Genomic DNA, 27,888 nt, shown 5'->3' on the forward strand with positions numbered 1-27,888 from the left:
ATCATGGCCGGCTGGCAGAGCTACGTGGACAACCTGATGTGCGATGGCTGCTGCCAGGAGGCCGCCATTGTGGGCTACTGCGACGCCAAGTACGTCTGGGCAGCCACGGCCGGCGGCATCTTCCAGAGCATCACGGTGAGCGGGGCCGGCGGGAGCGGGGCCGGGAGCGGGGCCCACGGGCCGCGGCCGGGGGACGGGGGCACCTTGCGGGCGGGGGGCGCGGGCCCGGCCGCCCGCGCCGCCTTTTTGTGCGCGTCGGGAGCGGCGCGGGGCCGGTCCCGCGGGCGGGGGCGGCGGCCGGCCCGGGGCGGGGGGTGCGGGCGGCGGGCCCGGTGCGGGGCGGGCGGCGGAGGAAGGCGGCTCGGACGCCGCCGCGCCGCCGGCTCCATGTTTTCTCCGCCAAGATGGCGCTCTGCCATTGATGCTCCCCCGCCCTGCCCGCCCGCGCCCCCGGCCCGCCCGGCTCCGCGGCCCCGCCGCCCCGAGAGAAGGGCCGTGCGCGGCGGCCGGCGCGGCTCCCCCGGCCCCACGCGGCCCCGCCCCGGGCGCGGCGGGCCCGGTCCCGGCCGAGGCGGAGCGGGGCCGCCTGGGCCGCGGTCGGGGGGCCGGGCCCGCCGTGACGCTGCACTTTGCGGCCGCCGCGGTGCGGCCGGGCCCGCGCCGCACCCCCAGGCTCCGGGCCCGGGGACCTTCCCGAGGGCAGGCGGAGGGGCCGCGGCGGCGGGAGCGGCCCGGGCCCCGCGGGCGGGCCGCAGCCGGGCTGATGCCGCGGGCGCGGGCAGGCCCCGGGCTGATCTCCCGGGACAGGTGCGGGCAGAGTCCGCGCCAGCCCGGGGTCAGGCTCCGGCAGGCGCCCTGCGCCGTTTAACGGGCTCGGGCCCGGAATCGCCGAGGCTGAGGCTCCCCCGCGCGCAGCCACCGCGGAGCAGCGCAGACTGCGCCTAACAAAGCCCTGTGTTCTGGAGCACTTCCTGCGGGTAGCGAGGGGAAATCACGGCCTCGGCCTCTCCACACGAGACGGGACCGGTTCTAAATAGAAATTACAGCAATATATCCTTCCGTGCTAACTCTGAGCTCTTTCCTTTGACAGCCAGGAGAAATAGATATGGTTGTAGGAAAAGACCGAGAGGGTTTCTTCACCAATGGTCTGACCCTTGGTGCAAAGAAGTGCTCTGTGATCAGAGATAGCCTGTATGTTGATGGTGACTGCACAATGGACATCAGGACAAAGAGTCAAGGTGGTGAGCCGACATATAATGTTGCTGTAGGCAGAGCTGGACGAGGTAAGCACCCTTTTCTCTACCTTCAGATAGCTAAATTAGGAATGTGACCCTAAGTATAGACTCCAGCTATTAGGAGAACCAAACTCCTGTATTTAATGGCTAATTTTGGGAAATGATGCAAGGGAGTGGATGGCAGTGCTCTAGCTGAGTTCTGCCTGACAATTACACTCATCCCTGTTCCCACCTGCATCCCAGCCCAGCACCAGGCTGTGCAGTAGTTCACAGGTCTGTGACAAGCAGGAAAAAGCAGGCTGCAGTTCCAAGCAGGCTTAGCTGGTATTCCATCACTTCATACCAGAAGCTCAGGAGGGGTCTGTTAATAACAGGCAGTGACTGTAAGCTTTCTCATTGTAAATTGCTTGATGGAAAGTTTATTCTGCAAAGATGTGAATCTCATGTATGAGCTGCTCCTACTAAAAAGTTCTACATTAACTTTTCTTGCACTTCCTATGGAGCCTGCTAAAGTCCATCCAGGCAGAAAACGCCTGTCCAGTTTGGTACCACTGAGAAATGTGCTTCATTCTCAGACACCTGCTCCTTTGTGCTCTTCATTGAACTTCCAGTAAAATGTGTTATGGGGCAGGCCCTCATCTGGGATATGAAATAATGTCCAGTAGTGGTGTGCCTTATGTTGGGAACACTTGGGCTAGCATTTTGGGGCTGGCTGTGGAACAGGTTCATGAGTGACAAGACTTTTGCTAATAGGTGTAAAACCAAAGGCAGAGCAGATGTCTGTAGGCTAAAGCCCAGGACAGGCATGCAGGAAGAGGGTTGGCAGCACTGAAGTGAAGCAAGCGGAGTTCTAACTTGTGAAATGACAGTTGAGAACTGTCTTAAGCTTTTATGAATAAATTGCTATGGAGATAGAATCATAGAGTCATTAAGGTTGGAAAAAACCCTCCAAGATCATGGAGTCCACCCCTTCTCGCAGTGCTGCCAAGGCCACCACTAACCCATGTCCTCAAGTGCCACAACCACATGGCTTTTAAATCCCTCCGGGGTGGGGACTCAACCACTGCTCAGGGCAGCTGTGCCAGGGCTGGGCAACCCTTTTGGTGAAGAAGTTTTCCTGATGTCCAACCCAAACCTTCCATGGCGCAGCCTGAGGCCCCAGTGCACGATCGTGTGTAGGTAGCCTGGCTGCAGCATTCCCGGCTTGTGAACAGTCCCTGGCCTGTGGCAGCCCAGTGTTCGTGTGCCCCCTCCCTGCTGGGGATATCTCATGGCAGCTCACAGTGGCTCTTGCTGGTGAGCCTCCAGTGTTCCTTTTAGCAGATAATCTGGAACACCTTGCTGGAATTGGGGGAGTGGGGAGAGCCTCAGTATGACAATTGTCCCTGTGTTTTGTCTTCTGTAAAAAGTGTGGTTTATAGCTGTGTTATTGCATGGAAAGTCTCAGCCCAACTCACTCTTTGGGATTTTTTACCAGCATCAGGGCAGTTACTCTGGTTCCAGATAATGGGAATTTTCTTTTGCCACTCTCCAGTCACGCTTGCACATGCACTGTACCCCTGCTCCTGCAGGTGTTTAAACTGCTGCCAGGATTTCCTTGCTGGGTGCTGAGTGATGGTGAGAGGCATTGTAATCCTGTTTTGATAGCTGGTGGCATTTTTCTCGGGCTTAAAGCTTCCACAGTTAGATAATATCCCTGAGGGTAGCTTGTACTTTCTCCCAGCCTTTTCTACATCTGTGTTTTAACAAAACTGTTAAATTAGCTGAATACTCAAATACTAAATCTTGAATTTGAGGGTGTTTATTGCACTGAATAAAAGTTGCATTATTTCCATGTCTAACACACTCTTTTTAAAACTTGTTTTTCTTTTCTCTTTCAGTCTTGGTCTTTGTAATGGGCAAAGAAGGGGTCCATGGAGGCGGATTGAATAAGAAGGCATACTCAATGGCAAAATACTTGAGAGACTCTGGGTTCTAGTTGTTAGGCAGACTGTTAAGTATTAGGGGAAGATTGCTATTAAATTTTCCTGGCGGTGAGCTTTAAACCTTACATTCTGGAAACTTTACTAGCAATGCAGGGTGATGGGGTATGAACCTGTGTCTCCTTTGTATCCCTTTGTTGGTGGGGAAAGGTGTTATTTTTTTTTCCCTTTAATTCTTTTCATTTCTGTTTTGTTTCCTTGTGTACTCCAGCATTGGTTATAGTCATGGGAAAGGAAGGTGTCCATGGTGGGACACTCAACAAGAAAGCATATGAACTGGCTTTATACCTGAGGAGGTCTGATGTCTGAGCAGCCTCTCCCCATCCTAGCAGCTGTCTGCAGCACCACCCGCTTGTGCTCAGTGCTACCAGACCGTAGATGGTAGTTGGTGTTTTTTTATTTACCCATTTCCTACTGTCATAACTCCAGTTCCCCCTTGTTCATCTCTGTAACCACTGTAGGTAACCGAGCCCATCTGGCACCACCATGATGATGATATGCATGATACCTTGAAACTTGGGAGGGGAACATGCCAAGTGTAGGCTCTGCTTCGTCTTAGCAATTAGTATGATATTGACAGCTAAACCAACTGAGATACTAAACAAGGTGCCGATTGTACAATCTAATTTGATCAATGCCTCTTCAGCACTTTGAGCAAGTCACAGCTCACTAGTCTTCCTTTCACAGAGCACGGTTGGGAGGAAAAAAGTGTGTGCATATCTTCATTTCTGTCCCTCTCTTTGTTTCTGTTTTTTAAACCGATGTGTTTGCTTACACCCATTTTTATAGTGCCTGGTTTGTTTAACCAATTTGCCACTCAAAAGCTATTAATGTCACATTAGTTTTGTCATTGCACTTCACTGTAGGCTTAAGTCTCTTACTTTTTCTTGATGTTGTCTGAAGGTTGTACTGCTTAACAAGTGCAATCACAAAACTATGAAAGGGTACAGATGTACTTCCTCCCATGACCTTAAACCACCATCCTAAGGACTCCCCAGACATTCCATCATTACAATAGCTCAGGCACTTTTTTTTTTTTTTTTTTTGCCAGCTCCTGTTCTGTAGTTGACTTGTGCAAGGCTGCCACTGTGGCCATTAGCTAGCCTGGTATAACCAGCTGGAGTGTGTCTGGTTTCAGTTTCTCATAGGACCAATTTAATTTGCAGCTTGGGGGTCGGGGGGTGGGGGGTGGTGTTTTTGTTTTTTAATATGAAACTGCAATGTCATTGTGGAAAACTGCCACCTTCAGCTACCCTGGGAGCTATGACTGGCTTCAGTCTTTCTGCCAGATCACTTAGTGGTGCAGAGTTTGGCTGCTCTGAAGCCACTGTTTGGATGAAGGTCGGTAGTTTGTAAGCTAAACTGTCAAAATACCATTTCAAATTTAAAAATCTTCATCTGGCCTGTCACACCCTTGCTGCAGAAATGATGGAGTGAGCTGCCTTGTGCACGAGTCATCTGAAAATGTCTGTAACCAAACTCAGTTCAGGCACTGTTCTGACCTGTATGTCCATTGCAAGAACTGCAGAACTCTGTATACTAAAGAATAAATGGGAGATGGTAGTGGTTGGAATAACTGACTTGGCTGTCTTGTGATGAATTTTTTAATATGTATTCTGTGCCATACTATTGTTAAAAAAAAAAAAATGAACTGTTGCTATTGTGAGATGGATTTTAACTGACTCTGAGGGTTTCTTTTGACTGGCACTACCTTAGGGACATTCTAGTATTTGCTTCTATTGTTGGGCCTTGTGGATAATGTACAGATTTAAACAAATTCTTGTTGCTGATTTGTCCATTTCTTTCCCTGCACTTTGTTACATCTGGGATACAGTCTAACTCATCTGATTTAATATGCATTTCAAAAAATGCCATAACTATTAAAAACACCTTGTTTACAGACAGATGAAATAAATTTATTCCAACCAAAATCAGACTGTTGGTAATTTTTCTGCCTCACACCCAGGAAATCCTCTGAGGCCCTTCAGTTCATGGCTGGCTCCGCTAGCAGGAAGTCTAAGTGCAGTTTTAAGTTTGGCAGGACAACAGTAGTATGATATAAGTCGTGTATTATTATGACTTTTGTCAAAAGCCAGGCAGTCTTTGGGGCAGATCTTAAATTAGGAGATGATTTCTCATCTCTTCATTCCACGTTTATCCAGCTCTCTGGTGTGGGGCTCCCCTGCCCTCTGAATGCCCAATACACCATTCCTAAACAAGCTGAAGGCAGTGTGACGTTGGACCTGGCACTGGAGCGTGGTGGCCTGCCCAGGCCAGTACGGCCAGGGTGGGAATGTGCTCCCCTCACCCAGACAAGGGCAGATGTAAGGTCTCCCTCACCTTAAAGGATTGCACCTGTATTAGTTACTTCTGCTGAGAACTCCTAAAAATACAGACCCAAGGGGATGTGATGGTGAACCCTGGAGCTTGTGGGATGGGAGGACCACTGAACCCCAATCATGGGAGGTGAATTTGCCTTCCTGGGCCCTCAAACTAGTCAGGTGCTTCTGGACAGGACCTTTGTTCTCCCCTCCTTCCCCCACACCTTCATAACTGGTGTCAGCTGCACCTGCTCCTGTGTTTGGCACTAGACCTGGGTCTGACTAAAACCTTCCTATATATAGTGTTCATATTCTCCCACTGCCAAGTGGCTCTTGTGTCTGAACTGGATCTCCCAGGGCCAAAGTTAGAGCAGACCAACGCACTCAGAGCACAGAGCAAATCCCTTTCAGTAGTAACTGGTACAGAGGATGCAAATCTGCTTCCCTCTTAAAACACATGTGAAGCCGTGCCCAGCGTCTGAACACAAAGTTGTACTCACCTTTTGATGGCAGAACCTTGTTTCTCCCTAGTTAAGAGGAATGAGGATATTGTATTCCCAGAGCTGATTCTATGGTAAGGCCAGAGTGGATGGAATTGAGTATAGCAGCACCCCAGAGGCAGAGCAGCTGCTGGCAGCACACACCAGGTACTTGTCATCACATTCCTCAGTGTGACATTGTTCCTTTCTGACCAACTTCCCTCTCTTGAGGTCTTTGTCACCTGTTTCCTTCTGTTTGGTTAAGAATTAGGTGTTGTTCAAATTACTTTTTCAAATGCATTTGTTGGTGAATTTTCCTAGCATAACTGTCTGCAACTGACTGCAGGCACTAGAATTACATAAGAGCATAGTAAAAAGTTTAGGTCAGTTTGTGGTTCTGGAACTCTTCAGATTTTGGGGACCGTTCCTGGAATACAATAATGAATAATCATATGCACTCACAGCAACAGCAGGGACCTGTTTTAAGAAAAATATTTCAGGGTAGTAATTGCATTTTCAGAAACCATTTTCCCATTTGGACTCACCTAGACATATGCACGGTGAAGGGGTATTTTGCCTTGTGAAAATATACCACTACACTGGCTGTCATTACCCCATGGCTGCTGGCAGCAGTGGTTTGGAGATGAATCATCCTTTTGTTATTATCCTTCTGCTGTGCCTTATCGTGCAAAATAAACTTTCCCTGCTCTCAGCCAGGCCCAGAAAACAGATCTGCCCTGCAGAATATGTGGCTGCATAGAGTAAGGTCAGAAACCCCATCTGGGAGCCTCACCTGCCATCGCTTGTCCAGGGTTCTGGCACTGGGCTGTGGTGCTGCAGGTGCTGCCAGCTGGGTGGGAATTGTTCAGAGCACCCTGCTCCTCCTTCACACTCCCCCAGGCAAACTACAGACTCTGGCCAGTCCAAACTCCTCCTCAAGCTACAAGTGAACAAAAATGAAGGTTTTCTGCATAACGAAGACCCCTGCACATAGCACTGGTCAGTGCAACCCCTTGTACTGTGATTCACAGTACGATGTAGGAAACATCTGCTTGGGCTCCCAATAGTTCCACGTTACACATCTCCAAAAGCACTTCAGCCTCAGTAATGGAGGTGAGTACTCAAGGCCTCAAGTGATGCAAAAGTTCAATAAAGTCCTTTTGATATTTAAAGTGGAAAACATGTTTATTAACATTCTTTCAAGCTTTCCTTAGTCAAGGCCATATAAAAAAATCTCCATTTGAGTATATGCATGGTTTTACTTTCTACATAGTTACAGAGGTATTATATAGAATCTACCTTTTTTTGTGATACACTGGTAAGTACTGAGTTCTGTGAGACTGGTGTAAGCACTTGTCTTCAAATCAGGTATTTGAAAAGAACATTTTTTTATATACAGTTTAGCAGACTAATGCAGCATAAAATGCTCTTAGTAAGAGGTATATGAGCCAAGGATCAATATATTACTTACCCTAAACTTTTTTTTTCTGTGTGGAACAAAACCTCTGTCTTGGTTATCTGCCAGCTCCCACCTCCTCACTGGAAACCACACAAGGTAGTAGCAGCAAGGAGGGATAATAATGTGCTTATGGTGGACCTGACCTTGTGAATTGCTCAAAACTAAACATATACTCTAAGTTTCCTCATCCTGGGAATTGCCCAATAGAACTGCTTAAACTCAGCTACCATGGCAAACTCCAAAGGATCATTTGGAATCACTGTGTTGAGATAAAAGTGGAATTTCTTCTGCTTTAACATACCAGCACATAGAATATTGGTCTGTTCTACTTTTTCCTTTCAGCAGTGGTGACAATTTTTAGGAAAACTATACAAACATGCAAATACAGTTTTTGTTGGGCCTAAGGGGTAACACATATCTACATATAATAAATATTGCTCTCAGGATGACCCAGTTGTAGCTACAAAATGGAAATAAAAGTACTTCCAGAGAAATCCCATTTCAACAGGAGACAGTCTCTGCGATATTTCAATTGATATAAACCATTAACATTATTCATTAGCATTGTGAAGTCCAGTTTAACTGTTGGTTTTGAGAAGACAGAATGTGTGACTGAATACCTGAATCAAAAATAATCTACCTGTAATGATTTAACCAGAGTACTACTACATGAACTGCTGCTCCTATCAAAGAAACCAAATGGATTACAGATTAAAAGAGATTCCCTATGCAAAGGTTTGTAAATAGCCTCAAGAACCCTTTTGTTCATACACCTATGGGTCATTAGTAGTCTCAGACAGTGTTTGCCACTCTGTACTCCCTGTCCTCACTGGGCTGCAGCTGAACCACTACACTTTCTTCATTCATCCCATTTTCCGCATCACTGCTATCAACATTGTCATTGTCATCCTCCTCATACTCCGAGGACTCGGTCATGTTCTGATGGGAATGGGACTCTGACAGAGCCCCGAAGGACTGTGTGCTGACCGAGGCCAGAGGCCTGAGCAGAGGAGTGTTCTCAGACACTTCATTCTCCTCCTGGCTGCTGTCTGTCTCCGAGTCAGAGTCCCCCTGGGAAGGGACCACTTTCTGCTTACACACAGGACAGGTTTTTTTTGTTTTTGTCAGCCACGGGTCCACACACTTGCAGTGATACGCTGTTAGAAAATAAAATACAAGGATATCGTTATAATAGTGAAAAGGACAGGGAAATCTGCTAAACCATTTCTGCTGAGCGACACTGGAGAATTTTAGAACGTAACTCACACACAGAACTCTAGTGCCAAATTTGTTGGCATGCAGCCTGTTCAGAACACCTGATGGCTTAGGATCTGAGTCACTTGGGTATATGCAATGGATACCTGTTTTTTACTGAGTGAATGACAGCAGTAGTACAACAGGCCACATCTGATGACAAATCTAAAGATTTTTGAGCAATTCCATCCACTCAGCAGCAGGCATGCCCATCATCATCATCCCCACATCATCCTCTCACCTCCACATCAACATGTATCAACACACTTCATTATTACAAGACATTACTGCGTGATTTTGTGGATCTTAAATTAGGTCTGTAACTGGCACTGCAACTAGACTGGCTGTGTTTAAAAACAAGTATTTGTCTTACTTATGGTATTAAAAATTCAGCTCTTCTTGGTAAGATAGACTTTTACTTGGCAAAGAGCTTGTATTTACATGGGCCAGCAACACCATGTTTAGTAGCTGGTCAAGCACACTGGAAACATGTTATACACACAACTGGTGCTGGGGGTTGGTGGTGTTCAAGTTAGGTTACCTCTGCAGTCCCCCACGTGGAGAGACACCATGGACTTGTTCTTTCTCTTCTGAGAAATCCTTGTTTGTCAGCCTAGTCTGAAATTGGTTTTATGACTGAGGTTGTAAAAGCTCAGCCTGTCACCTGCTGTGCTGGCTGTGTATAGAAAGCTGTAACACATCTGCAGTGGGCTGGACTGGAGAAAGACTGTGACAGGGAAAATATTTCACTAACTGACTTCCAAGTGCAGTCAGGCAGTGGAGGCATGGCTGCAGACTCCAGGACAGACCCATCCCTTCAGCTGCACCTCTAAGTCACCAAGAGCGTAGTTAGGTTTTGTGGTTTATTTTTCTTGGGCAAAGTGAAGGCCTATTTATTTAAATGTAAAAGTATCACAATAAATATTGATATTTAGGGGACAGCATCTAGTACCAATTTTCTTTTATGTGTATATCCAAGGAAAATGCAAAGTGGGAATGCTAGCTTTTTAGCTTGCATATAAGCAAAATGGGATTTATAAATCACTTACTAAACATATGCACTGTAGGTTTTGGACAGTGTTTTGGAAAGCTCTTTTTAATCTAAATTCAAACTTAAAACACAGTTGCTTACCATGAGAGCACGGAAGGATCCTGAGCTTGTCTCCATCCTCATATTCATCCAGACAAATGGCACACACATCATATTCATCTCCTACACCATGCAATTGAGAATTAGTTTGACTTTAAAGGCCTTGCAGCAGACCCTCCTGACATGCACATGGGCTTGGGAACTTGCATGCAATTTCTGCACTGATTTTTTTTTTAAGCAATGTTTTAATGCTCAGCCACAGCCTTCTCTGCTCCCATTAAGGAAGTGTTAGAACTCCTCTATTTCAGTGAGAACAGGGCCAAGATAAACGTTTTGTATGCTTTCACTCAAAATTCTTCTACCTATTTCAAGTGTACTCAAAATTATCTCTGAAACTTAATACCCCTTTGATTTACAAGGTTTCTGGAGTTAAAAACAATATGATCCAGTGAGTTAGACAAAGAATGATCCACTTGCCTTTCTTAAACTTATGTACAGGAAGTTTCTTAAGCTGATCCTTCCTAAGCCGATTCCTTCTTGCTCTGTGTCTGTCCTGAACAAATTTTGTTATCTGGAAACAGACAAGATAACATGACCAGTAAGTTACACCAATAAAAGAACAACAGAAGTTTTGATTTATGAAGCTTTGCAGTATTTTGGTCGAAAAGGAACCCTAGCTAACACAGAATAACTTCTTTCCTTGGCTGAACACAAGGATGAAGCCAAACAAGCCCAAAGGCTGTTCTCCATGAACATGGCACTTGGAACTGAGAGTACACTAGGGTTTTTTTGAGAGGAAAGAGAAACAAAAAGGTATGTATCCTACATAAAATAATGACCATTGCTGCAATCCTCTACTGAGGCCTGTAAAAAGCAGGAAGTATACTGCAGAGCAAAACACAATTCAGTAAGTTTGAACAGTTTTCCTTACAGATTTAGATTATTACAGGTCTTTTAGAGAATTATTCCCACATTCATCAGAACTGTTTCAATATTAGCTAAAAGAGTAGGTTGAGGAGTAAAGGGTTTACTTTGAGTTATTGTTACATGTTATACTATGCCATACTAAGATCACTCAGTTAAAAAAAAACAACTAAATAACTAGTAATACAAAGCTCTCCAAATAACTGTAATAAAAATTTTGTTTCCATTTTCTTCATAGTCCCAGATGCTATTTCTGTTCAATTTCTAAATTTAGCACCTGTGATATGACAGTTTTTCAAATATGATGACAAGCAAAGAAATGAACAAAGGATATTTGAATCTAAACTGTTCATTCAGGCTCTTTCACCACAACTAAACAATAAACTGTATGCACAAACTGCAGTTTTTCTGCTGTAATGCAGTTCCTTAGTGACAATCAGAGTCTCATGTAAATCTCCTAATTAAAAACAAGATTGTCTTAAAGAAGCAGGGACAGAATCAGGAAAGAATGAGGAAATCCAACCTGGAACCTCCCTGAAATCAATTACACTGCACCAATTAATTGTCCAGTGCTCTAGTCTGTTGAGCTGTCTCTGTGAAGACCTCTCTATATGCAAGGGAATCAGTATCTCCTAGTTTATTATCCTTGGCTGAATACATACTGATTTACTCAGTGTGTATTCAACTCCTCGGTATTGGTTGCTGACAACACCACAGCAGAGACCTGGCCATAACACTGAGCCCTGATGAGCAGCACTGCAGCCCAGCCACCAGCCAGGTGTCAGCCCTTTGCTGCAACTGCCTCAGCCTGACCTTTCCCACAGTTCACCCACCGTCCTGTGTACACAATTAGCTTTCCTGGGGTGGTTTTGTACAGAAGGACACTGTAAAAGACAGTAGCAAAAACTTTGCTAAAAAGAAATTCATCTTTAGGTGATCATTCTGCTTTGTTTTCAGAGCTGCTGCAATTGCAATTGTGCCAAACATGCTGGGGATTGCCAATGAAATATGTAACTTCCAGTGCAAAAAGTACTAATGCAGAAAAATATTTTAAGTGTTTATACAACAGTTGATGCATTACTTGCTTTTTATTAGAAGGTAAAATAATAATTTTGGCACAGATTACAAAAAAAATGGGATGCTGAGTATCCCAAAATATGTAACTATGCTACCTTCCCATTTCAAGGAGAGATGTCCCAGCTGAGAACCCCTACAGCAATGCAGGTGCTGAGATCAGTGCTCTGTGCTGTGAGGCCCAGTGCTCACACACTCATAGCTGCACCTGAGTGCAGTACAAAACAGTGAGCCCTGCACCCAGGAGCAGTGGGACTCATGAGTATTAAGTTTGGTAAGGCAGGATATGCTCTCAGTGTACAAGAGCACAAGGTCACTCTGAATGGGGCCAAAAAACAAGCACTTGTGGAGTTAAGAGTGCAGTGAGGACAATTCCTACTAGCAGCTACACGCTAAGGAGAACATCCAAAAGGCTCCTGATATCCCTTTGATAAAATCCTGCACCTGTTTGTTTTATTGATAAACTAAAGGATTACATGTAAGCATGGTACAGATATATGCAGTACACACAGTTTGACTCTTCCTTTCACTTCAGTGTGCGACAGCTCCCTGATGATTTGAAAGAAAAAAGTATTATTAAAAGAAGAAACTTACCATAAATATGACGATGAGAATAAGACAGATCCCTACTATTATTAGGAAAGGGATTAAGTAGTACTCCAAAGGAAGACTGAACTCTGGGATTAACACAACATGGCCACTGTGGAGAGGAAGAGATAACACCTTCTAAATTAATGAGAACTTAATGAACAAGCTGACGAGCAAATACAATAAAAAATTTTTTAAAAAGATTGTCACACAAGACACAGGAACCCTACAGGAACCCTACCTGTGCACAGCAAGACAGAAAATTCAGTCCATACCCACACAATGTAAAGATAATTAAATAAAAGTATAAAACACTGTGTCTTAGAACATTTTTTGAGTTAAAACTATTTACTGACCTCAATCAAATCTAGAGAAACCAGGAAAACCACCTCATAGCTGCTTTGGCAGCAGAATGAAAAGAAAGTAACATGACTATCAAAACATACAGTGAAATTAATATTCACTAAAGCATTACAGGTTGCTCTCAGCCATAAGACTTCACCTGAAACACCTATAACCTCTGTCATCACAGCATCCTACTTTAAAGCCATAAATATTCCAAAGAGACAACAATTTAATGCAAGGAGTACACAGCTGCATGTGAGTTAACCTACCCTTTTTCATAAGTAAACTCCTCTTTAAGAGAATTAGCTGATGTCTCACCAATAAAGACAGAAGGAATGTCAATCTTCTTTAAAATCTCAACTGTATAAAAAAAGTAGGAAAGTAAAAGTATTATTATGTGGACAATCTATGGGTACTCAAGATACAAAACCTGAACATTATGAGACTATCACAACAGGAAGATATTCTAGCACAGTGACATCCAGCCCAACGCACATGCATGTTACAGCTTTACTTCATATAAGTACTATTATTTTTCCTACACAATTTCTAGGGAATTTATTGCAGGTAGAAAAATTTAAATTCCTAATGGGATAAAGGCAGCCTAAAACCAAAATATGTTGACAAAACAGGATCATAATTTTAACTAGAATACCATTCTTCACTCAGAGATTCAAGCAAGTCACATAGCTCCATTGATTTCCAGAATTTCGGGCAACTTACATGATTTTGTGAACTGGTTCTATAAGTTTTAATTAATCTGTCTTCCCTCCTTTTCACCCCAAACATAAATAAACATACTGGAAACAACTGTGGCTAGATAAGGTCAGAAAGAAGAAAGAAGAAAATCAAAACATATTTCAGTCTCAAGAAACTGGATGAATTGTTGTCTTCTCTGTCTACCACTGAAGGCAGAAATAAAGGAAAAGTTATCAAAAGATAAGTCACATATTCTAGCAAACCTTCTCCTCAGCTTCACATTGTATCGATTTGCCCCCTAATACTTCACATTTAAAGCTCAAAGTAACCTGAGTTTAGTCCATCTCAAAGCAGTCAGGTTCCCCAAGGCAAAAGCACACGTGGCTGAACGTCAGCTCACTCTATGAGGTCTGTGTGTGTTGGGAACTTGTTCTACATTTTGGTTACTCAGTGAAACCTGAAAATAAGATTCACATGGGTTGAGAATTCATTTAACCCACTTTCACATAACTGCCCAGACTACTCAGCTCCCACGTAGTTTGTCAAAGTTCACTCCTAGTTTACTCAATGGCATTTCCACTGAAAAAGAATTTATTCTGCTCTTATTTATTTTCTTGTTCCATATTGAACAGGTTGAAAACTGAACAAAATAAATGCCACAAGGAAAGCAGTAACAGCACTAGAAACACAAAGCACATACCACAGAACAAAACTAGCACTCTGACTAGATTTCAAGATGTTCTAAACATATCCACTTCATGAAGGTTAAAACTGGAACAGTAACACAAGAATGGTAAATGGTGCACTGGTCTCTAAATACTCTCTTTCCAACTGAAAATTAGTGCAGGTGATATGCTAGAATCCATTTGTCCAGAGGAACAGGAAGATGCATCCAACAGTGCATCAACAAACTGGAATGACTATCACAGGTGAACTTCATGATCTAAAGTCCTTTCCAACCTAAATGGTTCTATGATTCTAAATACTAAAATGTCATATTATAAAGTTTGCTTTCCTTCCAAATGCACATTTTCTACTTTTCCACTTAACTAAGAATACATCAGCTATTTTCCACATAAGTAATATAAATCTAGCCCAGAACACTTGAACTGAAATTTGAAGAAAAACCAAAAGAAACGTTCAGAGAAGGCACAAGTCAATGTATTTGTTCTTACACAAAATTTCCTGTTATTATATCTTAAAAGCAAGAGGATTTATCTGGGTTTTTTGTTTAGTTTGGTTTTGGTTTTTGTTCGTTTGTGGTGGTGGTTTTGTTGTTGATGTTCTTGTTGTTTTTTTGGTGGTGCTGCTGTTTCCAGTGGGTGAGATGATATTCAAACAGGAGAGAAGAAGTGATACCTGTACTTACTGTCGTTGGATCCCATGCTTATGAGGTCATCAGAATCAACATTGTGAACTATGGCTGCCTTGTATCCGGCTCTCTGGGCATTTAACACCTGTAAGCCACACAAAATGCTTACTGGAAAGACTATTGCTTCCAAACACAGTAGCCTGTCTGTGCTTTCTGAGATAAGATGCACTCCCACAAAGTGACTAACATGGACATAATTTGCACCTATAAACCATGTGTCACCTTTCAAAGCAAAATCATATAAAAATTGTTATACTCGGGTAAAAATTTCTTCAGAAAGCCATTTTAATATTGTCTTCACACAGACTACATATATATATATCAAAAACAGAATTAAAAACTTTCTACAAATAGTTAAAAATATTTAATCATAATTGAAAATAAAGGCACTAACTCACTTTGGTAATCTAGATATCACCACTTGAGAGTTCATCAAGTCAGATGAGTACTATCTTTTCTGTGCTTTAGAGATGTGGAATATCTCACCTGAAAACCCAGGTATAAGAAGCTCTCTCATGGAAAAGTGCAAAATTATAACTATAGGTACAAAATTATTAACATCCTGTGTACCAATTACATTTCTAATATAGACTCACCTTTTCACCAATACAAGGAAAACCCAGGGTCCATGTAAATGACATTTAGATGTTCAGAGAAGGGAATAGAGCTGGGGCAGGGTCTAAAGCACAAGGAGTGGCTGAAGGAGCTTGGGGGCTCAGCCTGGAGAAAAGGAGGCTCATGGGTGACCTTCTCACTCTCCACAGCTCCAACAGGAAGGTTCAGCCAGGTGGGAATAGGGCTCTTGTCCCACGCAACCATCAGTAAGACAAGGGGACATAATCTAAAGCTGTGCCAGGGAAATTCAGGTTGGACATCAGGAAGACTTTCTTCACAGAAAGGGTGATAAAACATTGGAGATGGTAGAGTCTCCATCCCTGGAGGTGTTTAACAAAAGCCTGGTCATGGCACTCAGTGCTCTGGTGTAGTTCACATAATGGTGTTTAGTCACAGGTAAGCCATTGGTTGGACTTGGTGAGCTCTGGTTTATCTGTCTGGAGACAATAAAATTCTCCCTTCCCTTCATATCCATATCTATTCCACTGTTAGCTATAGAATTTTTTCTGAAGCACCAATAAACTCTTTGAAACAGAGGGTGGGGGGAAAATCACATCTTACCTTGACATCAAAGTTGCACTCCAGCCTTCGGATTAACACAATAAAAGCACCAGAGGAGTTGTCTCTCAGTGGAGGTGGGGCTATAGGTTCACATGCATTCTCTGGTTTGGAATTTATTAGAAATCCCTAGAAAACAGGAGCAGAAAAAGAAGTTTCATTTCTTTTTAACAAAAGGGTCAGTAGTCAAGTATATGGAAAGAAAATGTCACATTTTCATACAATAGCTAAAAAAATTGTTATTATCAGCTCAGTCCTATACCATAGTAAGATTTCTGCTACTTCCCTGACTACATATTTTCATTTATCAGAATTTTTATATCTGTAACTAATTAGAAAGTTTAGAAGAAAATACAGTTTTTCTAATCCCATCATACTGAGACTCTGCAGTGTAATTCAAGAAAAAAAAAAGACAGCATATATTACATTAATATAGTGTAACTATTGTTCGAGGACATATGAGACTAATACAGGAAACCACAAATACAATGGCCTAAGAAACACCAACACAAACTCAGCACTCGCCAATTAACAACAGAACACAAGCAAAGTTCCATCTATATGACTGACCTAGCATACGAAACAGTTGGTTTGCTATGGTAAGCAAAGATCACTCAATAAGCTATAGCTGAAAGCTTCAAGAAGTAGGAAACTCTGGCAACATCAACTTTGAAGCAATCTTTGAGTTTTTAGGCGGCTGAGATGGTAGCCTTCTGTCAGCAGTCTACAGCCACTTACTGTAGAATCTGACAAATAGTTTTTTACAACTTGCTTACTAATAAATCTTAATCACAACATCTGAAAGAGTATTTCATCCTATTGTAACAAATATCATAGCATTTTTAAAAAGTAATTAAAATCTTAATACAAAGAGAAAGTTTTAGTATAATATTCAATTCTAAAACTCCATCATTTCTACACATGTGATGACATCTGTCTTAATTAAGACACAGGGCTGTCTAAGAGTTAAAAAGGTCAGAATCAAAGCTCCTTATATCTATTTCTGGTGTATTAAATTGGCTCACTACTTGGGTCACTTAATCACCCTCTGATTCCCAATATAGTCAGTAAACAACTACACAGCTTTAACATACCTTCTCCCCATGATAACACTCACTGGGCATGGAAATGAAGCTTGCTTGAGGGAAATTGCACAGAAATTCCTGAGTTACAGGAATTCCTGCAGTACTTTACTACCCTTTGGGATTAAAAGGGCAACATGGAATTACAGAGCAGTCCACTCTTTCACCTTATCACCAGCTTTTTTTCCTTTTTTTTTCCTTGCATAGGGGTTACGTTCAACACTGCAACATTAACAACGTTGCAGAGGCAGTTTTGGGGGCTCTAGAGGCTTACAGACAGAATAAACATAAAACAACTTCCTGCCCACACGGGCTATTCACGGTCTCCGTGGGGTTAATAAAATACAAACTCCCCTTCTCCAGAATTTGGAAGGTGGTCTGCCTGAATTTTTGTTTAAGAATTCTAAGCTGTAAAAGGAAACACAACTCAGTCATAAACCCTCATACATTGTCCAAAGGGAACAGCAAGATGAATCACTGCCACATGACTGATTCCATGTAGCCACTGCCACAGCAAAAAAGGTAAGGAAGCCTGAACTTCCCACAAGCCCTAAATTGCCTGGATGACCGGACACAACCTCCTTTCTCATGCACAAGTGTTTCAATTGCCAGAGTGAAACAGAAAATACATTTTATCCAAAATGAACAAACTTACTGACACTGACTTGTACAAACGTGACTCTAAAGGAAACAAACGGTTCCTGTCACTGCAGAGCACCTCAGGTCAGGCAGCCAGAGAGAGAGAGACCTTGCCCCTTGACGCTGAACTCAGCACAGCACACCAAAATGCATAATCTCAGCAACTACTTCCGTGAATGTGAAGACTAGAACTGAACTGGATATTCACCTGGCTTTTATGTACTTTTCTAAGCAACAGGCCTGTGACACTAGTCCACAGCATTAACATCACCATAGGAAATTTATTTTTAAATAATTTAGTTTCTACCTCCTCTATCTTATATTACAGAGATAAAAGTTATGAATAAAAGCCTTTACACCAGTTACTACTGTCACCAGTGTATCTGGACAGCTACTACCTCAGCAGAACCCAGAAAGAGCAAAATGCGCCTTATCACTGCTGTCTAAGGAAGATGCATTTATTTAACCTCTCACAGTTCTTTCCCATTTTATTTTCAACTTCCTCTCTCTTCTGTTAGTTTCACTCAGTCCACCTACAGATCTTCCTGTCTTCCAAGTGAGTGTACTGACCACACTAAAGACATGAAAAGTATTTATCCTGCTGTAAAAGACATTCTTGCGGCTGTATTTCAGAAGACATCAAGTCTTCAAAATTTCTAATCCAGCACAAAATACTGATAAAGCCTAACCTGTATTCCCATGGCCATATCCATCTTGGACAGTTTTTGCATATTAATCCTTTTGCATGAAGTCAATACAATTTTTCCCTTTCCAGATCCAGTAACATTTGCAAACCTTTACATCTTACTTCTGTCTTCTCTAATACTAGGTGACTTTTACAATTCCATATGATATAATATTTATACGTTTTTCCATGTCAATGAAGATGGGATTAAGAAAAATTTTAAAAATAATTAAAAGCCACCTGCATATTTTCTGCTACTTCAATAGATCAGCACTTCCTAGTGCCTTCTCTTGATATTATTATGACCAGTTTTCAAGTCACGGCCCAGCATCCCTACCCAACATGATGCTATTTCAAGAAGACACTCCAACAGATAAGTAACAAAAATGTATATGTGTATCTGCATTTTCCTCAAATATTGATACAGAGTAAAAAAAAGAGCTTGAGTGTAACCCACACCTTAAGGGGCACTGGGAGAATGGGGGGCCTTCTCACCTGCTACGGAGTGTGGACTGCAACTGAACGGAAAACATGTAAGGAGAGGGCACAGGATCAATCACAATCCCTGCCCTGGACCCCAGCACCGGGCACAGCCCACAGGCACCACTGCAGAGCTGCAGCCCCTGAGCTTCAGCAATGCAACAAGAGTAGCAAACAGCAGCTGTAACCTCCCAAAAAACTGAGCTACAGTTGCTTTATAGAGCATAATTACCCTGGGCCACACGCATCTCCCTTGCCATGCCACCCCTTCGCAGTGTGAAGGGGCTTCCCAATGTCGGACTGCAGGGAGACAGTGAATCTTCCAAACAGATTTTTCAAAAAACTGTATCACACAAAATTTAGTCTGTCTTCTGCTGATTCCAGTGCAAGGTAACTGACATCATGTACCAGTATTGCCATCAAAACACAGAAAACAGTGGTCTATCAAACTTCTTAGTAAGATTTCCATTATTTATCTATTTTTAATATATTTGATAAAAATTCTAGCAAAATCTCCTTAAGCAGACAAAGATTACCAAATTTCACTTCTTTGCAAAAGAATCTGCCTTTTCACAGACAACATCAGATCCTTTGCTTATTTGTTTTATTTGAGCAGTTGATTAATAATTTCTGTCTTTATTTTTCCTTTGCACTACATTCCTTTAATTTTTATCTTTTTTATCTTGCAGAGGAAATGCTCAGCAGATACAGTTCTCTTTAAACATATTCAACATTCAAATTCAATCTAGCACTTCCCAATCAAATCTGTCATTATGTCGAACCCTTTGTGCCTCACACTGAGTGCCAAAAAGGATTGTGGGGGTTTTACCCCACCCAGCCCTCAAGCCCCTTGCAGCTGCTCACTCACTCACTCCCCCACCCACAGCATCAGGGAGGGAATTGGAAGGGTAGAAGCTAAAGAACCTGTGGGTCCAGACAGAGACAGGGTAATAAGAAAAGCAAAAGCCACACACACAAGCCAAGGAAAATAAAGAACAAATTGGCTTCCTCCATAGGCAGGCAGGTGTTGCAGGGCCCCATCACACACAGCAGTGACTTGGGAAGACAAACACCATACTCAAAAGGCCTTTCTCTTTCTTGCCCCCAGTTCATATACTGAGCATGATGCCACAGGGTCTGCAATGCCCCTTTGATCATTTTGGCTCCTCTGTCCTGGCTGTGCCTCCTGCCAGCCTGCCATGCACTCCCACCTTCCTCACCAGCACGGCAGCAGGTGGGAGCAAACAGGCCTTGGCTGTGGGGGCACTGCCCAGGAGCAACAAAATCACCTCTGTAAACCAACCCTGTGCTCAGCACAAAGCCAAAACACAGCTCCATACCAGACACAGGAAGAAAATAAACTTTAAAAAGCACTATATATATATATATATATATATATATATATACACACACACACATATGGGTTTTTTACCTTCAAGCCTTCTGCTGGCAGTCTGTAGCCAAATCTAGCAGGTAGATCATCAAATGTCTGGGTTCCATTTTCAAGGTTATACTAAGAGAAATAATTTTTTTAAAAAATTAGGTTTGCAACAAGACAAATAGTTAACTAGTATAAACAAAACCAAATATCACTGTGTATTTTTTTAGATTAAAGTATTTATCAGACATAGGACATCTTGTGACCATGTCAATGAAATCACAAAACTGCTGATTCCACCTGTCTTCTACTCACATGTTAAAATAATTCTTTTCTTATCTAGCTGTCAAAACAAGAAAGTAAGTAATAGATATTTTGTTGAACTATTTACATGGCAAATCTTTCTTTTTACTGTATAAAATTCAAATACTATCATATGTGCACAGCAGAAACTACAAACAAACCAAGCAAGCAAAAATCTGAAGAGCGGGGACACTTGGATGTGGAGTTTTCTTTGGATGGTAGTGGATGGATGGTAGTTTTGCCCTGAATTCATCTGTGTACAGGGAAAGCAAACTTTTAAGAGTTGCTTTACTGTAGCCTCCATATGCCATCCCTTCCCAATTCCCTACCATACATTCAGAATAGTTGCTGACAAGTATCTCTAGTTTTGTTTTATAATAACTATGAGTTTTAATTTTAAGATAGAGGAATACTGTAAAAGGCCCTAAATACGTGCAAGCTTTGTTTCTCCTTTCTTAGTTCATCTTCTCTGGCTGTATAACATGCCAAACCAACACAGAATTCAAACAGAAAAAAATACTGTGTATTTATGGCACATTTTTTAATTAAAAAAAAAAGTTTCCTGCAAAAGTGGTGAAGTCTACAGTTAACAGACTTGAACATGCATCAGTTGTTGTATTAAACAGCTTGGTGAGTCAGAAATGTTTGTCTATTCATCGTATCATCCAACTGTCACACAGAACAGCCCAGTAAGGATCCTGTTTGTTTCAGAGGGATGTTTCCAACCAGCCAGGCTTGGACAGGGGAGTTCAAACTTCAGTTCAGAGAAAAACACTGCCGTGATTTAGCTGAAGTCTTCCAAAGGAGCAATGTTTGGAAAGAGCTTTCTTCCCACAGACTTTGAGGGGAAAGAGGTAGGAATGGAGCCAAATTTCAAAGAAGTTTCTTTATTCTATGTAACCAATGTGCCCCACACAATCTCTCCTCCTGACCTTCCATCAGAGAGCACCAGTGCACCATCTTCCATTCACCTTCTTCAGAATGTCCTGAGCTCAGGCTACTGCCAGTTTGCCCTTGAATCACTTGACAAGCCCCAGCTTAAGCCAGGAGTTTGACACAAGCCTATTTCTTTTTACCCCTTTTTAAAAAAATAACCAATCCTGTCTCACATAACAGCACTTTAAATAGACATGATCCTTTGAGGCTGCAACTATATGAGAACATAGAAGCATAAGATCACTCCTAAATGTAAAGGGAAAAGAAGAACTTCTTTCCTTGGTAGGAACCCAAAACTTTGGCCAGAGTTTTGCTAACAAATGGTTAATCATTAAATGGTGAAATCTCTCAAGACTGTGAGTGATCTGTGCACCAGCAATTCCATGTGACACAATGCAAACATTCCCTCTTCTGAGCATCTTTTAAGCATTCCACTGGCTCCTTTGTACAGCAGTTTAGTATCTAGTTCATCTCTTAGTTTCTTACTTCAAGATATTCTCAGAATAAATCTGCAACTTCCAAATATCTAAGAATAAAACACACTTCATTTTTATACAGTATTGTTTTAGAATACTACACACAAAGCTTAAATAGGAAAAGAACCCCAACTATATTTCCAAAGTGCTCTGTTTTTCTTTTTTGAGGTTGGGGTGAGTTGTTTGTTTTCTTTTAAGGAACTTTTCTAAGAGAGGAAGAAGCAAGAATGAGTTAGGTTTTTATAAAAAGAGGAAGCTCAGACTTGGTGACAGAGAAAAGAGGGGAAAGGGAAATTGTGCTTACAGTAAAAAGTTTAAAATTTCACAATAAAATTATCACATCAGTGCCATGATAAAGCGATTATCTTTCTGCATTGTTTCTGTGTATTTTTTCTTCAAAAAGTTTTTACAGAATAGTATCAACTGATTCATTAATGGAACAGTTGAAGAGATAATTCAATATCATAGACATTTCATCCATGTACAAAAGTATTATTATACTTACTGCTAAAATATCTGCCTCCACAGGTAAAAGATTCAGGAAGGCAAACAACTGCACAGTCACAATAGTGTATATCTGAGTGGCAGACAACATCAGCATTCCTATTGATAACAGCATATTTTATTCAATACCTGCAAGAAAAGAATCAGAGTCAAGGCACACATCAAATACTTTCCTCTGTCATTTTACAGGACTCTTGGTCACTTAAAACTCTTCATATGCAAAATATTATTCAATGTATACCTTTGAGAAACAAGTAATCTTAAAGTTATAGGGTTATTTTAGAAGTTCCTTTTGCTAGAAGCATGTCCCTCCATGGGAGTGACAGCATGCATAAACAACAAAAACTGTAAGAGCAAGACTTGAAAAGGCTTCAGGCACCACAAAGCAATGCAAGGGGTACAAAGGGATGATCATTCACATCACATTAATCATCCTTAGACACTTCATTTTAAACTTCTCTTCTTCTAGCACAAATCCAAATCAGCAAAATTCCTGATGTACCTTGAAAAATTCCGCTAAAAGTAGGGATTCCAAAAATACACTTGCAAAAGCAATGTGATACCAACTTGAAGGAACTTGAGATTTCTCTCAGGCTTAGCTACACCATGACTGTGGGCAAGCAACCTCTTAAGAATACAGAAAGCACAAAGTATCTTACTCCCTTTACAAAAGCTCACACCAAAACATGATCAAGCTAGAAAACCTCACATCCAGAATTTAAATAAACATGCTCCACTATACCTCATACTCAGAGTACAAAACAAGCACCAACGAAGTGCTACATTCAGAGGGAAATATAACCACTTTCACTCCTGAATGTAAGAGAATTGTAGGGTCCACAGCTGAATGTCTCTAGAGATTCTTCCAGCCTCAAAATAAGAAATGACTGAAAATTACCTAAAATAGCTGTAACACAAAACAATGGGCCCATTTCTGGGTCCAACATAGCTATAAGAATTAAAATAATTAACAGACAAGTTGCAAAAGTGCACAGTATGCACTTAATGTAATTATCTGAACATCTGGATCTCCACTAACTTCTTTTACTGGAGTAATTAATAAAGTACTTCTCAAAAAATTCTATTAAGTCATACAAAATGTTAACTGAAACAATTTTTTGTCAAAAACCTCCAAACTGTGGCTTCTTATACAATTGCTTTCATGTGAATTTGTTTTCATTTGATTGTAGCTATTTATTCTGAAAACTATTGACTTAACTGAGAAATCACAGCCAACACTACTACTACTACTTTCTTTTTCAGAATCAAGAAAAACCTAAGAATTCCTGTCCTTCTGACCTACCCTTCATGGGTTTTTCAACAAAAAGCATTGTCCCATAATGTGGGGCTCTCAACATTAATTAAAGCAAATACCAGAGAGATAAACTTGATTTAAGCTAACATGAAGATAACTAGAATTTATTATTAGTATTTGGAGGAAACAGCTGATACTGATACTTTCAACTGTAGTATTGAAAGTTTTGTCACTCTGTTCTCCAAAACTGATATGACATTAACAACTCTTAATGTTGTTAATTAACAACATGATTCCAACTTGACCAGAATCAGACATATAATGCTTTGTGAAATTTTCAACTGGTTCACAGAAATGAAGTTACACTCACAGGAAAGAAATAGTAGTGAGTTACACAACTAATGAACTTTTATTACTAAATTAAGATTTATCCCATTCTCTCATCAGCCTGCCCTAAAAAAGAGGACATCAGTGAAACTGGGAGGATAAAAGAACCATTGTTTCAAATACACAGCCATTTTTACTATGACAGAAACAACAATACACTTGAAGCTACCAGAGCACTTTAACCAACACAGTAAGTCCAGCACAGAGAAAAGCACTAAAGAGTATTAAGCAAGCTTAGAAAACACAAGAATTACAGCGGTCCTTGCAAACAAAATGCATATACAGTGCACCCTTCCCCATCAAAGTTACATGTACACAAATTCTTCTGTGCTCAGGATCTGACGTCTCAGATGCAAGCCAAAAAGCCTTACAATTCCTGAAATTCCATGGCTCTTTGGAAAGCATGCCCCTCTCAGCTGAGGGAGGCAGCTCAGAGCACACAGAAATGCAGGTGTGTGGAAAAGGGCTCTACTGTAAACTAAACAAAACCAGATCAACCTGACTCTGCAGTAACCTTCCACGCTTCACACTTGATTTACCAGTGCGTATAGACAAAGTTGTCCTTAAATAACTTTGGGTATTTCTTTGCACTCTCCATGCTAGAACACACAAACCGAACTGTGCCTGAGGTGCTGCATCCCTCTGTCATGGATCTGAAATGAGGAGGGGAAAACGTGGGGTGTGCTGGACCAGCACAGCTATGAGCAGCAAAACACCCCTGCAGCAAAAACACACCAAGCACATATAAGATAAGGTCACAAATGCATTGCACAACTCAGAGACACAGACAAGAACTTTCATAGCTTTGGGCAAATGTTCACAGGTCAGGCTTCACAAACTACACCTAAATATGAAATTTTTAGATATTTGTATCTCAATCAACTCAAAATCTGTTTCAGAGCATAATACAATACAAAGCAATTGTACAGTCACATGGTTATGTTTACATTTTAACTCTCTCAATAAAACAGCTTTTCCCTCCCACTTCTGAAAAAAAAAACCAAAACCTTGTACATTTGTATGAAAAAAACTTAAATTCTACTCTTTTAAAGCCAAATGTGATTGTAAATCTTACAGCAATCACAAAAACAAACATATAAACATACAGAAACTTTGTGACAAATTCCAAATATTTTGGTAGACTCGGCTGCACCTTCCAAAATTTCATAAGCAGAGGATTAACAAAAACTAGACAGCTAATAACAGTAATTCTCATTCACGTCCTCTAATCTCCGCATATCTGAATTCTTGCATTTTGATGCCATCGTATCATTACTGACACAAATGTTCATCTCAGACCTATCACAAAACTGGACACTGACGCACGCGAAGTAAGATCAGCATTCACACCTGTTAAGATGCAGGAAGAACTCCTCTCAATTAATTTTAACGTTTTTACTGAGAACTTGGCTTTCAGCTAGTCAGTCTCGACGCTACTCATCACCCCGCAAGCCCAACCAGCACCTCCAGCCCGGCTCAATACCACACACCCGGCAGGGACGGAACGCGCGACCGGGGGTCGAGCTTCCACCGGGCCAGGCGCGACGCTCGGGGAGCGCTCTAGAGGCCTCCGCTCCGCGTCGCTCATCTCCCTCCCGCAGTTCCCGGCAGTCCCGGGACCGCGGCCGCTCCAGCCGGGCTCAGCCCCGGCAGGGCCTAAGCCGCCCACGGAACCGGGCCCCGCCCCGCCACTCCAAAGGTGGAGGCGAATAAGCACTGCGCAATGGAGCAGCAGGCCCGAAAGTGCTCGGCCGCCGCACGGTCGGAGCGCCCAGGGAGTCTAGCGGCCGCGCCCCAATGCTCACCTGCGGCCCGGGGAACCCGCCCCGCGCTCACCTGCGGCCCGCGGTTCCCGGGCGGCCTAGGCCGACGCCATGGCGCGTTCCGTGCGATCGGCGCCCGCGCCGGAAGTCCCGCCTGCTGCCGCTCCGTCGCGGGCGGTGGCCCGGGAGAGCCCATTGGCCACGGGGGCTTTTACTCAGTTGCGGCGGGGTGGGCCCGGCCCCGCCGGGGGCGTGGCTAGGCAGCGGCTCCCGCCCCGCCGCCAGGGGGCGCGCAGCGCCTCCGGGGCCAAAGCGACGCCTCCGGGAGCGCCTCGCACATCTGGGGCACGGGCTGGGGTATGGCTGGGGCATGGGCTGGGGCACATCTGGGGCACGTGCTGGGGCACATCTGGGGTATGGTTGGGGCACGGGCTGGGGCACATCTGGGGCACATCTGGGGCACATCTGGGGTATGGTTGGGGCACATCTGGGGCACGGGCTGGGGCACGGGCTGGGGCACGGGCTGGGGCATGGCCGTCCCAGGCTGTCCCAGCGGGTCCCAGGGTGTCCCGGTTGCCCCAGGCTGTCCCAGGCTGTCCCCGCGGCCCCGGCCCCGCGCAGGCGCCTGCGGGGCGCCGCCCCTTCCCGGTTGTGGCGGAGCCGCGGCGATGCTGCTGGTGCTGTCGGCGGAGCACCGGGCTCACCTGGGCTGTTTGCCGCGGGCCGGCGGCACAGGTCGGGGTCGCGGCGGGTTCGCGGGCAGGGGGAACCGAGCCGGGCCGGGGCTGCAGCGGGGTCTGTTCACTCTCTGTCCTTACAGCCGTCGGCGAGCTGGGGCGCCTGGCGCTGGAGCAGCTGCGGCGGGGAGCGGCACCGCGGGCCTGCGAGTCCGCCGCCAGTGAGACCCGGGCCGCGGGGTGACCGGGACGGGGAGCGGGGTGACCGGCCGGGGAGGGGGCAGCGGGCGAGCCGCGAAAGCAGGCCCGGGGGGGGGCGGAGCGAGCCGGGGAACGGAGGGACCGGCCGGGCAGCGTGGGGAGCGGGGGGACTGGGACGGGGAGCGCGGCCGTGGGGAGCGGGGGAAGCGGGCCGGGCCATGGGGAGCGGGGGAGCGGGCCGGGGAGAGGGGAGCGGGCTGGGGAGCGGTGGAAGCAGGCCGGGCCATGGGGAGCGAGGGAAGCGGGCCGGGCCATGGGGAGCGGGGGAGCGGGCTGGGGAGAGGGGAGCGGGGGAAGCAGGCCGGGCCGTGGGGAGCAGGCCAGGGAGCGGTGGAAGCAGGCCGGGCCATGGGGAGCGGGCTGGGGAGCGGGGGAAGCAGGCCGGGCCATGGGGAGCGGGCTGGGGAGCGGGGGAAGCAGGCCGGGCCGTGGGGAGCGGGCTGGGGACCGGGGGAAGCAGGCTGGGCCGTGGGGAGCAGGCCAGGGAGCGGGGGGACCGGCCGGGCCGCGGTGATTTCGCGGCAGGAGGGCGGGAACACGGTGGGCTCTGCGCCGGCCACGAAGGACTGCCAAGCCCCTGGGGCACGGCGGAGAGGGGCCGAGGGAAAGGACTGGCGGCATGGAGCTCCAGCACCGCGGGGGTCGGTGCTGCGTGCCCGGGGTGGGGAGGGCTACGAACACCCCTTTTCCCACACAAACCGTTCTCTGTACTATGCCATAAGACATTGCTTTGTGTTTTTCTTAGTTTTTTGTGCTAATATGCTGTACATTATTATTTGAAGGGCCTGACACCCTCTTCTTTTTCTAAGCATATTTTGCACACTAAGCATTTGATAACTTTGCAGCTTTGAGTCTCACTGCTGTGACCGTTAGCAAGTAAAAGCACTTTGTGCTTTCTTTAAAGGAAAGCTGAACATTAGCGTTGACATCATTCAGCACGGGGTAGAAGGACTAATGTATCTTCTTACTGAGAGTTCCAAGCTTATGGCAAGTATACTTTTTCATGAGGAATTTGGGGATACTCTAGAGATGTCTTCTGGACACTTAGTCCTCTAAAGATACTGGTG

At 44.1% G+C, this 27,888-nt stretch overlaps 3 protein-coding genes across 8 annotated transcripts in view; 2 read left to right on the forward strand and 1 right to left on the reverse strand.

Annotated features, from left to right (window-relative positions):
- PFN2 (profilin 2) lies at positions 1 to 4,916 on the forward strand. 2 transcript variants are annotated; one of them, XM_074547606.1, is made up of 3 exons: positions 1 to 135; positions 1,091 to 1,283; positions 3,429 to 4,916. In XM_074547606.1, the coding sequence occupies exons 1-3, from the start codon at positions 4 to 6 to the stop codon at positions 3,524 to 3,526; spliced, it is 423 nt and encodes a 140-aa protein (XP_074403707.1). In that variant the 5' UTR covers positions 1 to 3; the 3' UTR covers positions 3,527 to 4,916. The 2 variants fall into 2 exon arrangements, with proteins under 2 accessions (XP_074403707.1, XP_074403706.1); XM_074547605.1 differs by lacking the exon at positions 3,429 to 4,916 and adding an exon at positions 3,116 to 3,329.
- On the reverse strand, positions 3,341 to 26,100 carry RNF13 (ring finger protein 13). Of its 4 annotated transcripts, none has more exons than XM_074547603.1 (10): positions 25,962 to 26,100; positions 22,480 to 22,611; positions 20,314 to 20,394; positions 15,999 to 16,124; positions 14,820 to 14,907; positions 13,021 to 13,111; positions 12,413 to 12,518; positions 10,298 to 10,391; positions 9,863 to 9,943; positions 3,341 to 8,633 (listed from the first exon to the last, which is right to left on the reverse strand). In XM_074547603.1, exons 2-10 carry the CDS (start codon positions 22,591 to 22,593, stop codon positions 8,269 to 8,271), a joined length of 1,146 nt encoding a protein of 381 aa, XP_074403704.1. In that variant the 5' UTR covers positions 22,594 to 22,611; positions 25,962 to 26,100; the 3' UTR covers positions 3,341 to 8,268. The 4 variants fall into 4 exon arrangements, with proteins under 4 accessions (XP_074403704.1, XP_074403705.1, XP_074403703.1 ...); XM_074547604.1 differs by having other exon boundaries at positions 22,480 to 22,607; positions 25,957 to 26,092; XM_074547602.1 differs by having other exon boundaries at positions 22,480 to 22,607; positions 25,926 to 26,062.
- COMMD2 (COMM domain containing 2) overlaps positions 25,995 to 27,888 on the forward strand; it is a 4,714-nt gene continuing 2,820 nt past the window's right edge. The window contains exons 1-3 of one of the 2 annotated variants that reach the window (XM_074547610.1): positions 26,459 to 26,618; positions 26,704 to 26,781; positions 27,726 to 27,808. In XM_074547610.1, the coding sequence (XP_074403711.1) occupies positions 26,552 to 26,618; positions 26,704 to 26,781; positions 27,726 to 27,808 (228 nt within the window). In that variant the 5' untranslated portion in view covers positions 26,459 to 26,551. Of the gene's footprint in view, positions 26,241 to 26,458; positions 26,619 to 26,703; positions 26,782 to 27,725; positions 27,809 to 27,888 lie in introns of those variants that run through there. The other variant, XM_074547611.1, reaches the window with a different exon arrangement.

The sequence above is a fragment of the Zonotrichia albicollis genome, chromosome 9 (assembly GCF_047830755.1).
Source record: "Zonotrichia albicollis isolate bZonAlb1 chromosome 9, bZonAlb1.hap1, whole genome shotgun sequence".
Taxonomy (NCBI): Eukaryota; Metazoa; Chordata; class Aves; order Passeriformes; family Passerellidae; genus Zonotrichia; species Zonotrichia albicollis.

What these genes read in the sequence shown, in the direction of transcription:
- RNF13 (XM_074547603.1), bottom strand. Translation starts at nt 22,593, where the DNA reads ATGCTGTTATCAATAGGAATGCTGATGTTGTCTGCCACTCAGATATAC. An exon ending in TGCCAGCAGAAGGCTTGAAG is followed by an intron (nt 16,125 to 20,313) that starts GTAAAAAACCCA and finishes CCTGTTTTCTAG; the next exon opens with GGATTTCTAATAAATTCCAA. An exon ending in AGTGCAACTTTGATGTCAAG is followed by an intron (nt 14,908 to 15,998) that starts GTAAGATGTGAT and finishes TGTGGCTTACAG; the next exon opens with GTGTTAAATGCCCAGAGAGC.
- PFN2 (XM_074547606.1), top strand. Translation starts at nt 4, where the DNA reads ATGGCCGGCTGGCAGAGCTACGTGGACAACCTGATGTGCGATGGCTGC. An exon ending in GCATCTTCCAGAGCATCACG is followed by an intron (nt 136 to 1,090) that starts GTGAGCGGGGCC and finishes TTCCTTTGACAG; the next exon opens with CCAGGAGAAATAGATATGGT. An exon ending in TGTAGGCAGAGCTGGACGAG is followed by an intron (nt 1,284 to 3,428) that starts GTAAGCACCCTT and finishes TGTGTACTCCAG; the next exon opens with CATTGGTTATAGTCATGGGA.